The sequence below is a fragment of the Pantherophis guttatus genome, chromosome 1, assembly GCF_059756535.1.
Source record: "Pantherophis guttatus breed Tessera chromosome 1, ASM5975653v1, whole genome shotgun sequence".
NCBI classification, from domain to species: Eukaryota; Metazoa; Chordata; class Lepidosauria; order Squamata; family Colubridae; genus Pantherophis; species Pantherophis guttatus.
The window spans coordinates 55,487,561-55,501,402 of NC_142063.1; the positions used below are offsets into that span (position 1 = coordinate 55,487,561).

The 13,842-nt window shown below is 39.7% G+C and overlaps 2 protein-coding genes across 3 annotated transcripts in view; one reads left to right on the forward strand and one right to left on the reverse strand.

The window, feature by feature from the left end:
* The window catches only part of LTBP2 (latent transforming growth factor beta binding protein 2), a 105,763-nt gene extending 104,003 nt beyond the window's left edge, over positions 1-1,760 (forward strand). For both annotated transcript variants that reach the window (XM_060687404.2, XM_087874310.1), the window contains one exon: positions 672-1,760. In XM_060687404.2, the coding sequence (XP_060543387.2) occupies positions 672-835 (164 nt within the window). In that variant the 3' untranslated portion in view covers positions 836-1,760. The remainder of the gene's footprint in view (positions 1-671) is intronic.
* Positions 1,761-2,277: 517 nt separating this feature from the next.
* Positions 2,278-11,700, reverse strand: NPC2 (NPC intracellular cholesterol transporter 2). Its single transcript, XM_034418105.3, has 4 exons — positions 11,382-11,700; positions 4,471-4,578; positions 3,732-3,904; positions 2,278-3,013 (listed from the first exon to the last, which is right to left on the reverse strand). The coding sequence occupies exons 1-4, from the start codon at positions 11,473-11,475 to the stop codon at positions 2,927-2,929; spliced, it is 462 nt and encodes a 153-aa protein (XP_034273996.1). The 5' UTR covers positions 11,476-11,700; the 3' UTR covers positions 2,278-2,926.
* Positions 11,701-13,842: the final 2,142 nt, after the last annotated feature.

Genomic DNA, 13,842 nt, shown 5'->3' on the forward strand with positions numbered 1-13,842 from the left:
TCATGGAAGATTTCAGTGCTTTAGTACCGAAAATTTCCTAAAGCATATTCTATCAATAGCTTTTATACAAACTATCTATAAACACCACTGCCTGAACATGTAAACCCATCAGTCCTAAGGACATATTTTCAAGGAGCTCTAGAACGAACCAAATTATGGCTGTTTATGTAGTACAGGATCTTGTTTATTGAGTATTTATAATTGCTATTACCTTTTATCTAGCCAGTTGAGACTTCAAATAAAATTGCTTCTCTATATGGTAGGTCAGCTCTGCACAAAATGATTGGTGGCTGTAAAATCCAGGTCAGTTTCATCTCACTCAGTTTTTGTCAGTTCCATCTCACTCAGGAGTGTTTTGCTGGAGAGTTCATAGTCCTACCAAATTATTTGAAGGCACAATTCAAAGTTTAGCTTTACTCACTCCATCCTTATAGTAAAGTCTTTATGCAATATGAGGTTAATTCAGAAAGCAAGTATCTCAATGTTGTACAGTAATTATTTGAATTCTGCTCACTTCAGATAGCTTTTGAATCACCTTCAGTTTAAATGAGATACAAAGAACAGCCATGGTATAGTCAATTTAGGTATGACCTTACAACTAAAAGGGATGTGAGAAAGGTTCTGTGTTGTTGGATCTGAATAGCTTTCTTTTTTTACCCTCTCCCCATCAGATATCAATGAGTGTGAAGCAGCAAATGCCTCCATGATTCTTTGTAACGGTAATGCCTGTGAAAACACAGAGGGCTCCTATCGCTGCACTTGCTCACCTGGCAGTGCAGCTTTAGTGGAGCCTCGCTGCATTCCAGAGACTGCACAAAATCCAGAGGCAGCATAACTCCAAAAGAAGAGTTAAAGTGGAGGTAACATTTTCAGCCATTTGCTTCAAGAACTGGAAATCTGTGCAGCCAGAAAAGCGTTTCAGGGAACTCAGCAGCTTTAAAACATTTTATTTCCCAGAAAGCAAAAGACTCAACATGTGGATCTGTTCAATTACAGTATTTCAGCCAGTGTAAACACTCAGGGCCCAATCTTCATATTCTGTATGTGCTTTTGAAAAACTATCACACCATTTTTATCAGAGATTTTTGGCCTTGTTACTAATTTGCGTTGGATAGACCAGCAGTACACTCCCTCCTTCCTGTTCATCTTTTGTTTCTCTGTTTATATCATAGGTGAACAAATTTGTGCCCCCCGATTATTCTCACAAGGCTTTACCTCTTTATTGTACCAATTTCTCACTTATCCCATGTCATCTTACATTTCTTTAGAATACTGCTTCCTAAATTTACTTACAATCCTTACTCTAGCCTTTTCAGAAATAGTCTGAGCTTTGTGTACAAAATGGGCATGTCTGCCTCACAGCTATAATGCAATATGTCCTCTTTTTATAGCACGACTGAAGGAAATTCGCATTCTACAGATAACAGACATTTGGCTTCCAATTGAATCCAGCCAAAAATCTATATAACCTTTTCTTAAAGTTATATTAGCAAATCAAAAGACACAGTACCCTACATCCAAGCCCAGAACACATTTTGCCCTGCAGTTAGAACAGTTAGTTTGAATGTGGTTTGGACTTCATTGGCCTTTTTGAGCTTTCTGTTCACCACAAGTCATGGACATCCAACTGCACCTTCTGTGATTGCTGGAATGTTACGGTACTTTGGGAAGTGGGAAAGGTTATAGCTCTTTAGTTTTGAAAAGTAATGCAGAGCTTTCCATTGGAAAAAATACATGTTAAATAAATGTTTTTTTTTATATATTCTGCCTACTGGTTTATAGACTGGGGTTGGTCATATATGTTTCTACCTTCTCTTTCTGAGGTTAGAACTGAAAACTCTTGGGAAGAACCAGATAAGTAGCAGATACTGTTGATTCAGTAAGTAGAAGAGAGATGGCTAGTTTGGAAAAAAACATTTTTACACATTGAGCAAATGAAAGCATTCTATATATGATAGTATAGCTTCCAGTCCCAGTACCACCATTCACATATGTAAGATACTCGTTAGAATATTAGGAGACTATACTTAGTTAACTATGGCTGGTACCCAAAAAAACTAAGCAGGGCTAGTCTTGGATGGAAGATCAATCTAATTTTCCAGGGCTGTAACCTTGACTGAAAAATTAAAAGAATGTCTCAGAAGGAGGCAATACAAACCATTTCTATATTGTTGCCAAGAGAACTAAATGGATATGTTCATGTAATTACTGGATGCAAAATCACCTCGAAGGAATCTTTTTATCATAAGCAAATATTTTCACTATCATCAAAAAAGAGAAAGTTTAATTCTGCTGGTTTATTAGAAACAGTTACAAAAGTTCACTGCATTTAGGAATACACCCCACAGCAACTTTTAATTACTTACAGAATAGTGCAAAATGATTAACATAAATTATTTCTGCATAGAGATCAAGTGCCATTTGGTTTGGCATCTGAGAGTATAATATCTACAGAATTAGTCACAAAAGGTGGCTATCCTGTCTTGTTTTGGCTCCAGGTGGCAACTGCAGTTTTAAAAAATAGTTTAGGTTATGATATAAAGAGGAAGGGGGAAAGCAGATGGAAATTTGCAGCCAGCATCTGACTACAAGAGGCACTGAAAAGATAGAATCACAGTAATCAATTTTGCTGGGCCAGGTGTTTTTTTAGAAGAAATTTTTGTGGTAGGTATTCTATATCAAGCAATATAAATCCTGTTATAAATTCAATTATAATAAAAATTGCCCTGAGTTACAGCAAGATATCTACCAATCCACTGTTTATTCTAGCTATCCATTTTGTTCATCTGCACTATGTCTCTGACAACAATTATTGCACAGATACTATAGGATAAACAGGAAATGCCTTGTGTAGCAAAATATTTTACTTGTCTTTATCAAACCCCGCCTTCCATCCTCTGTAACCCTTGAGGGCTAAATGGCTTTTTTAACCAATGATTTGAACCGGAATCTTCCAGCAAAATAGCAATCCTTCTTGGTCATCAAATAACTCCCACTTGACAATAAGTTTAATCTAGAAAAAAAAGGAAAGTAATGAAAACAATTAATCCTCAGATATAAAGATTTGGGGTTATTGGAGGAAAAAATTACAAAATGCCATGTGTGAATTTAACTTGAACTTGAAATAGGTTTCATATCTTTCTCACATATGTTTGAAAGTAAGGATCATACTCATAACTCCCTTGCCAACATGGCAAATTTCTTTTTCTGAATAAATTTATGTCCTTGAATATTTGTTAGAATTGTTACATTTTGCATCCCTTGCTCTGAGGGATAAAACAACTGAGATCATTATTTTGTGAAGTCTGAAGTCACATTTGCATCTACATAATATAATGAGCTATATGACTACAGCGACCATATCATTTCAGACTGCAGAGGGCAGATATAGCTGAACATGTTATAGAAACAATTCCTTGTTCTAATTGAGGTCTCCTCCCAATATGCTGATATTCTAAACGTGGGAAGGTTTCATGGAAAGAAGCACTGTATGAAATCTTCCACAATCTGTATACTTTAGAAATTGTACTTTCACAAAGTTAAACAAATATGTGAGCTAATGGTCTTTCCCTGGAAAATGGAACCCTATCTCTCCAGACTTAAACATTCCCATTGCAAAAGGAGCCAAAGTAGGACCAAGTGGTCAATTTTAAGCACCCTATTTCATAAATGACATGAAGAACCATGAAAAGTAGCTCCAAGTACAGAGATCAATCTACTAAGAAACTCACAGATGGGTACTCGCTCTTTACTGGCAGCTTGTTCATGTAGCTGTAAGAATGACCATTAAGGATAGGGCACTTGATCCCACTCTTGCATCCATCAGGCTCGTCAAGTGGGAAAGGAACATCTACGAACATCACTTCCCCAAACACCTTTGCTTTGCTGCCTTGGCTTTCAATTTCTGCGGAAGAAAAATGAGATTAATCTTAATAGGACAAGGAATGGAGACTACAACACTGCATTTCACAATAAGAAAGTGTTCTCAGTGTTCCATGTCCAGTCTGCCTCCTTTCCTGTCCATTAATCCAACTGCTTTATAATTTGTAGCACTGCAGATCAGTAAGTCTCAATGATGACAAATTTTCTGCTTTACTTCCTTTTTCGGAGGTTCTAATAGAGAAAACACTTCCATAAATAAAACCCACTGTATATAAAACTGTGGTTGTTCTCATTTTGTATTGTGCATATACTAGAAAATCACAGCCATTTGCAATTTTCCTGGGCATATATACAACAACAAAAGAAACATTGAAAATCATGTTCTACATAGAGTTGTCATGGGTTTTTGTCTATGAACTCCATTAAAACTATGTATAGCTGATTGCTAATGATTCTCAGTGAAATTAACTATTATAAATGAATGCATTTATGTGTAGGACATTTGGAATAATGAAAATAACCCCATTATGAATGCTGAAAACATTCTGAAATTAATCTTGTACTTCAAAATGAATAGATTATACTTACTACTGGAAAATGTAACATTGACGCTGTAAGACACTCCTTTGTGGAGAAGGCAAGGTTGGGTAGGACAAGGAGTAACATTAACCTCCAAAATACTTCCATCTTTAGAACCTGTGCAGAAAGAATGGAACCACATAATTTTGGAGCAACCCTCAAATTTCACAATAACAGACATGGCCTTGCAAATATTTATATATTCATATACAGTGTCATATGTCTTTGATTAACATGCTTATCGCTTTAAGAGACAGGAAGAATCATAAGCAGTGCAGAAACAACAAGAATCAGAAGGCAATCAATAAAAATGATTCAAAATTGTACCCAGTAACTTTAGGGAAAGTCATCTAGTTATTTAAGAATGAATCATGACCAGCAAGAGGTAAAGGTTAAGGAGAATACATTTTCACCTGTGTTCATGTCATATTATTAATTGGAATTCCTCTATTCCAAATAAAAAGCACAAATAATCCACACACCTTGCAAGGGCATTGTCACCCAAATCAGTATATTTTTCAAAAAAATGTTTTTAAATAAATTTCATTGTTAAAATTATACTATTGTACTAACTGTCTTCTTATCACAGAATATCACAAATAGTGTAGTGGTATAAAACTCACACAAACACATGAGTAAAATCAACAAAGGCAAATACAGGTTGTCTTCGACTCACAATTGGGACCAGAATTTCTATTGCTACTCATATATAATTTTTATTATTTTATCAATGTATAAAATGCAAAAAAAATAAAAATAGGCAATTAAAGGAAGGAAATAGAAAGGGAGAAAAGAAAACATGAGGTACAAAGGAAGGAAGAAAAATGTATTCTATTCAAAGAGGAGAATATATGTTTTTTATTTGGATATCACGTCTGGATTTTGTGCTTGTGATGGGAAAAAAAAGAAACTTAGACTTTGGTCTTGCCAATTAGATAGATTTGTTGTTACAGAAATGACTAATTATATACTAATGTGTAAATGTAAAAAGTTGAGGTTGTAACATTGTTATCTTGTACTATGTTACAAAAAGTCAGAAGTCAATGCCTTTTTCTTTCTTCCCTTGTACCTCATATTTTCTTTCCCTATTTCACAGTTCCTATTGCTAAGCAAGTGGTTGTTAGGTGTGTTGCACCCCATCTTGCGACATTTTATGCCATGGTTGTTAAGTGAATCCAGCTTCCTCCTTTTCACTTTGCTTGTTGGAAGCTAGCTGGGAAGGTTGTAAATAGTGATCACATGTCCCCAGGATGCTGTAGCCATCATAAATACCTGCCACTTGACAAGTACCCAAATTTTGATCACATGACTATGGGGGAATGCTTTCACAGTTGTACATGTGAGGACTAGTTGTAAGTCATTTTCAGTGCTGTTCTAACTTTGAATGGTCATTAAATAAATGGCTGTAAGTCGAGGTCTATCTATACCAGGGGTGTCAAACTCAAGGCCTGGGGGCCGGATCTGGGTGCTTAGATCTGGCCCGCAGGGCCGCCCGAGAAACAGCAAAGGACTGGGCCATAGTGCCTCTGCCAGCAAAACTGGAGCTAGGGAGGGCTGCATACAGCCCTCCCTGGCTCCATTTTCAGCTGCAATGACCTCCTGCCACCCTCTGCCAGTGAAAATGGAACTCAAGGGGCCCATACGCAGCAGGAGGCCATCACAGCTGAAAATGGAGCTCTGGAGCTTGTTTTTGCTGGCAGAGTGCTTGGGCCACCACAGATGGCCTCAACTAGCCATGCCCTCCCCGCCCCCAAGGTCAAACATAACCCTGATGCGGCCCTCAATGAAAGAGAGTTTGACCCCTGTGATTTCATACAGGTATGGTTTTTACATATAATATTTACAGTTTAGTGATATGAAATCAGGATATTAACCTTCAGGTTTCTTGGACAATTTCTTAAATATTAGCTTGCTTCATGCAAACAGTGTTTCCCTGTTTTCGTCACGTCTCTGATTAAGAAACTCAACAAATTAAGTAAATACAAGCTTGTTGAAATATGCCAAAATTGCATTTCAGAGCAAGCAAGACCTATTGGGAGGGCATTTAGGAGTTTAAAGAGATAAAATATGGACATTAAGTATCCGTGGACCTGAAGGTACTAAGTTTGCTCCTTTAAAATACATGACCAAAAACCATTCAGTCTTGGGGCCATTCAGCATTTCAAAAGACATGCTGGTGGCTTGCCGTAGCTCATCTATCTATCCATTTGTCTATATTGGTAAGCATCAAGCATTATTTGAGATAAGTACTAATCACCAAATCTTGGAAGAAAGATATGACCACAAATCTCCAGATGGCTTATTGTTCTTTGGCATGAATTTATTTATTCTCAACTGCTAGCCCCACTCTGCAAATCCATTATGGTGTACTTTTTTCCACTACAAGAAACTGTTACTGTCAATATTATTCGGCCACTGTATGTCAAGGACACCCTAACAAATGTTCTTAAGTGCAGAGTTCGCACTTCTCCTGTAAAAGTTAATGACACCTTTAAGAAAAAAAAAGAGAGGACATTTTAAGGGTAAAGTCCTTAACCCCAATGATCTTCGCCATTGGAAACCATGCCTACTGCTATATCTTTATATCTCTCACCTACATAGTCTTGCTCAGGTTCCCTTGTTTAGATTATAATGGTACAAAAATGCTGCTTTTTATATATAAAATTTGTTCGATGCCATCCTGGTGCTTTTTAGCACAAACAATAAAGTAAGAAAGAGAATCAAGATTAACTCACTGTGACTGTTAGAAAATGAATCCTCTTCACTTTACTGTGTCCTAAATATACTAGCATACACCACAGCAAATGAAAGGAATATGTGAATCAGCTGTTTGTATCCTGCAGAATATGACTTTTATCCTCATATGACTGATGCATCACTAATGTATCAGTGCCTGCTTTTGTTATTTGCCTCAACTATGCATAAACTGAAATAGGAAATTGCCAAGTTTGTATTTGAATTGCCAGATAATTTTAAAATATTCCTATTCAGGAAGGGAATAAATTAGGCCAGTTGTATCTAGGATTTTGCAGGTCTACTCATAAGTAAGCCCCAGTGAGCTCAATAAGGTTGAGATGAACATAGTATAATCTTGAGGATGTTATGGAGTCATGGAGCTCATTTGTTGACTTTGAGCCAGTCATTCTCAGCCCAAACCACTTCAGAAGGTTCTTGTGGTAGTTATTATACTAAGGGAAATCTCATAGAAACCATTTGAACTCTCAAGATGAAAGATAAGTGTAGATTTTTAAATTGAGATCAGGCACCGCCCTAAAGTTTTGTTTTTATGAAAAATGTCCTATTTATTAATTTTTATTTATACAAGTTATAGGCTGCTTGATTCCCAATTACTCTGGGTAGTTTACAATTAAGGAGAAAAAATATGAAATAAAGTATCCTTCATTCTGTCCACAGCCTAGGATGTTAGAGGTCTTTAATAGCTTTCTGCATGTAGTCAGGATGGAAGTCTGGGGGGGGGGGATATTATTCCAGAGAACTTGCTTCTAGACCTCACAAGATGATGTAACTTAAGTAATGGGGCCCAGAGTGTGCCCACTCTGCCTAATCACACTAGGGTGGCAGAAACAACTGGAGATAGGCAGTCCATTAAATCAGAGTTCCCCAACCTTTCTGGGTTGGCAGCCCAGAGGGAAAGGGAGGAGCAGGTACCTTTATGTGTACTCATGCACACGCACGAACGGGGCCACAAGCAAGCACACCTGTGATGCAAACAGGGCACATTTGTGATGCTAGCACAAGTGGGGGGGGTATGCGTGCATGCACACGCACTGGCCAGCCACTCACACAGCCCAGTGGCCAACAGTCCACGACCCAGTAGTGGGCCGTGGCCCACAGGTTGGGGACCCCTGCATTAAATAACCTGGCCCTATACTATTAAGGGCATTATAAGTAGTAACCAGGACTTTGAATTGCACCTAGAACACCAACAGGTAAGCAGTGCAGCTCACAAAGCAGTGGGGTCACACAGACCTAACAAGGCATGGCAACGTTGCCCATTCACTGCATTCTGAACTACTTGTAGTTTCTGAGTAGCCTTCAAGGACAGCCCAGTCCAATAATCCATTCATGAGGTGATATGGCATGACTCGCTGTCTAAAGAACTCCCCCAGTTCAGAACAGAACATTATCTTGTGTTCATTGATGTTTACATTCTATTAAAACTGTTTATAAGACAACCCTCCAATGAAATTGTACATAAATCTATTCAGAATGAAATTACTAAATGTACTTTAATAAACTGAGAGCCAGTTTGGTTTTGGTGGTTAAGGCACCAGACTAGAAAGCAGGAGATTGTGAGAGTTCATATTCTGTCCTAACCATGAAAGCCAGCTGGGTGACTTTGGGCTAATCACTCTCTCAGCCCAAGCCACCTCACAGAGTTGCTTCTTGTGGGAAAAACAGAGGACAAAAGTGGGCTGGATAGTTGTCACCTTGAGTTATTTGTAAAAAAATAAAGGCAGGATACAAACAAATAAAATAAACATGATAATTACAGCCAACTCTGGATGAAATAGCTTTGTCTTTAAGAAAGGCAGGAAGAATCTCATCAGCTTGACTCCTTCCTTCCTTCTGCCCTGAACACCAATCCCCTTCGGTTTCAGAGAATTCCCTCAGTGTTTAGGGAGAGTTTAGAGCAGGGCTGTCAAACTTGCGGCCTGTGGGCCGGATGCGTCACGCGCTGGCTATCCCCACGCCCGGTTTAGCGAAGGGGAAGTCACGATAATCACATGACGGTGCCATGACGCGAGTTTGACACCCCTGGTTTAGAGGGGACTTAATAGGAGACAATCAGAAGAAAAAACTTCCCACTAACACATTCAAAATTCATTCACAGGGGCATAATCTTGATGCATGGGGAACTCAGGTTTACCAGGCTGAGAACTGTATTTGGAATCTGAGTGACCTGAAGATCACTACTCTAAGTTAGAAGATAAAAAGGATGGCAAATGGCCAACTACATTGAAATGAATTAATTAAATCTGACTATACTTCCAGTCTCAATGAAAAACCTGCAACTGTATCAGCAATCCTAGCAGAAATGCAAATCTGCTTTGCACATCAGATTTTCCTGCATGTATATATTATCTCTATGCAAGACATTGTATATAACAATGGCTGTGGCAGAAATCAGACATGGCTGTTTAGGAATTATAATTAAGAAACAACAAGTATTCATTCTGCCAAAGGCTGGAATTTTTTTTTAAAAAAAGATGATTTAGAAAATAGGTTAGAATCAGAAACTTCCTGTACTACATGAAAAATCTTTTTTCTCCCTATGAATGTCAGAACCTCACTAGTCAACAAAATCTCATATATGGGCTAGTTCCTTGGCTCTACCCAGTGATGGGATCACAATTTCAGATGCAGCTCCGATGATAGGAGCTGAAAAAAAAGTTGAAGGCATAGAAACTACCTAGCTATTTATAATCCTGTTTCACAGTGATACAATCAAAGAGCAACTTTTTTCCGATACATTCAAGTTACATTCTAGTATAACTTCAGATACATTTGTGTTTGTTAGAAAATTTCAAGTGATGTTGTCAACGTCAAACATCTTTGAGCTACCATTATCATTAAGGCTGGGCAACAGGTGAATAAAGATTAAAAACTCAATATTTTTAGAAGACAAAGGATATATAAAATAATAACTCTGAACTAAGCCTCCCACCAGTGTTTCTAGCTCTTCATTAGTGATTTATAAATAAAAGTACTATGGTTTTTCCTCCATTAGATGGATTCTATCAAACTGGATTTTTCCAACTTTTGCTCCAAGATAGTAATTCCTGTAAGAGAAAACCTAAAACTCAAGAGAAGCAGGCTTAAGGGGAAAGGAGGGGGGAGAAAACTTACCATTCATTCATGTTGCACTGCACATATTTCCTTATCACTTTATTTTATAAGAATTAAAAATCAGTGACTGCATCTTGCCCCTAACCACACAGTATCTAAGTTTAACCTCAGGGCACCAATGCCCCCCTTGCTGCATCAGAGGCTGTTCTGAAAAGAGAATGTTCTGGTTTACACATAGCATTCAATTACCATGTGCTAAATCATCACTGTGTTCATGAGCAAAAAACCAGACTGTGCCAAGCCAGTCCATATGATTCAATGGGTCATGCAATGCCAAACAGCTGGATTAAGTGGAAAAAAAGTGGTTAGAATAATCATAGTACTGGAAAAGTTTACACTAAGTATGAGGTCTAGTATTTTTTCATCATCCTAACCAATGAAGAAGATAACCAACCCATGGCCTCCTTGTCACAGTCTACAGTCACTCTTGCAACAAGCATCTGCTTCCATACTCTTCAATGATGACATTTACTTATATTTATCATGTAGCAGACAAAATAGGTGGCAATTGAGAGATTATTTCAAGCAGTCTGCAGACACCCAAAGGCCAAAGCTGAACCATAACTGTCAGGTACAGTAAAACTGATACTTCGGGACTCCACGACAACAGGTAGCTCTAAGTTGGAGCAAACTGGCTTATGAAAGTGGTTTTAGGGGAATGATGGAAAGAAGCTGGTTTCCCGCATGAGTTCTCCTTGTTACAATAGAATGAACCCCAAATGAATAATTTGATCAGAGATTCCCAGTTTCCTTGGAGCAGAGACGCTTTGGGAGCTGGTCTCTTTACTGATTTCTGGGACTGCCAGAAGCCGGAAAAACATGACGGTGGGCGCTTGCCTTGCCTCTTTAGGCACTTTAGGCTTCTCCTCCACCTTTCATACTCGCCTACAGACAGGGATCATCCACCCGAGTTCTCTGTCCGGGAGAACCACTGCAAACATTACAACACCCTGTGATTCCTAAGGGCAGGAGGAGGAGGCGTGACAACTCTCGGGCGGTGCTGGAAGTTAAGGGGTCCAGAACAGTCACCATGCAAAAGAGTTACTCACCACAGTCCGCGAATTTAACGGGTTCGGCCAACACCCCGGAGCCGACGGCCAGAAGCAAAAGCAGAGTAACAGCCAACATTTCTCCTCCTTTCATCCGCTGTCTTGCAAGGAACTGCTCTGGAGCCGCTGTTGAGCGGGCGGAAAAATATGAGGCGGCGACCGGATCACGTGAAAAGAAGCCCAGCCCAAGCCCGCCCCTTACACAGTCACCTGATGGGAATCGGCCTATCTTCCTCACCAGCCCGCTCTAGACCTTGGCGGGCTGGCGACTGATTAGGACTGAAGGGTCTCGGTCAGAGCGGCGTCCTGGTGACCGAGTGCCTTAACCTTGTTGGGTCAAATGTGGGATTTCTGCGTGCCAAGTCCTCGTGCATTTCTCATTGAACTTTCATATATATTTTTTCCTTTCAGAAATCCGTGACCGTCTTTTAGATTTACTGACGAGTCTATATTGGGTGTACTAACCCAACTCAATAATCCATAGATTATTAACACGTTGAGTCCATAGAATTTACTCAACAACAAACATGCAAACCACTTTTTGGCTTACTGCTGGAGTTTTCAATGGAGCATACACTTTTGTGCATTACCATGTTGTACAAATACCCTGCTCAGTGGTTGCCTAAAGTACAGGTAGTCCTCGAGTTACAACATTTCATTTAGTGACCGTTCAAAGTTACAACGGCACTGAAAAAAGTGACTTATGACCATTTTTCACACTTACAACCCTTGCAGCATCACTATGGTCACATGATCAAAATTCAGATCCCTGGCAACTAGTTCATATTTATGATGGTTGCAATGTCCTGGTAGTCATGTGATGTGATCCCCGTTTGCGACCTTCTGACAAGCAAAGTCAATGGGGAATCCAAATTCACTTAACAACCATCTTGCTAACTTAACAAATGCAATGATCCATTTAACAACTGTGGCAAGAAAAGTCGTAAAATGGGGCAAGCTCACTTAAATGTTTCACTTAGCAACATAAATGTTGGGCTCAGTTGTGGTCGTAACTCCAGGACTACCTGTTTAAACAGACTGCGACTTTGTACTGACTGTACAGCTATCAGGTTCACTGGTGAAACAAAGAACTGGCAGGTTTTGCTTTATTTGTTTTCTGAGGGAATATTCTGTTCAGAGAAGCTGGAAACTTACGTTATGTTATTCAAAATAAAAATGCAATGCAAGAGCCTTGGTAGTACAGGGGTTTAAGGCACCCTGTTATTAAGCTGGTTATTAATTGCAGCTGCCTGCAATTACTGCAGGGTTTGAATCTCGCCAAGGCTCAAGGTTGACTCAGCCTTCCATCCTTTCTAAGGTAGGTGAAATGAGGACCCAGTTTGTGGGGGCAATAAGCTGACTTTGTATAAATATACAAAAGGATGAAGGCTATTGCTGAGCACATTGTAAGCCGCCCTGAGTCTTCGGAGAAGGGCGGCATATAAATCAAATTAAAAAAAAAAAATCTCCATACCACTAGCTCATTCCAAAACTGATGCAATACAGTGGTAGACTATCTGAACATGCTCTTCAGCAGGTCTTACATGTTGATCACAGTTTTACTGCTGGGGAGGGAAGACAATGTGCATAGCTCAGGTATGCTGTGTTGTGCCCTTTTATTTTAATATTAAAATTCCCTCTTCTCTGGAATTTCCTGAAACTTCCAAGCTCATCAGAACAGGAAGTCTGTATCAAATGTATCAGTGTAAGGAGAAAAAGCAAAGAAATGTGTCGCTGGTCAGACAACCTGTGGTATCAAGTAGGAAGAATGTTGTTGCTTAAATGCTAATGAAGTAGAGTTTGTACATCATTTCAGAAAACCCATCAGAATTTGTTATTGTTGCTACCATAGATTCAACTAAATTTCCTTCTTGAGACTACTGTAAATTATAGGTAGTCCTTGACTTACAACAGTTTATTTACGCACGGTCACTCAAGCACTCGTCACTTCCTGCCTGGACTACTGCAATGCTCTCTACATGGGGCTCCCTTTGGGGTGCACCCAGAAGCTGCAGTTAGTCCAGAATGCGGCTGTGCGGGGGATTATGGGAGCGACGGGGCGCTCACATATGACACCTCTCCTGCGCGAGCGGCACTGGCTTCCTGTGGTCTTCCGGGTGCGCTTCAAGGTGTTGGTGACCACCTTTAAAGCGCTCCATGGCTTAGGGCCGGGGTATCTGCGAGACCGCCTTCTGCCACCAATAGCCTCTCACTGACCAGTTCGCTCGCACAGAGAGGGCCTCCTCAGGGTGCCGTCGGTCAGACAGTGCCGGCTGGCGACCCCCAGGGGGAGAGCCTTTTCTGTGGCAGCACCTGCCCTCTGGAATGACCTACCCCCTGAGATACGCACGATATCAGACCTCCGGACTTTTCATCAGGCCCTGAAAACACACTTATTCCATCTAGCCGGGCTGGCTTGATCCCATCCTCTCAGTTTTAATTTAATTCGGTTTTAATTAGA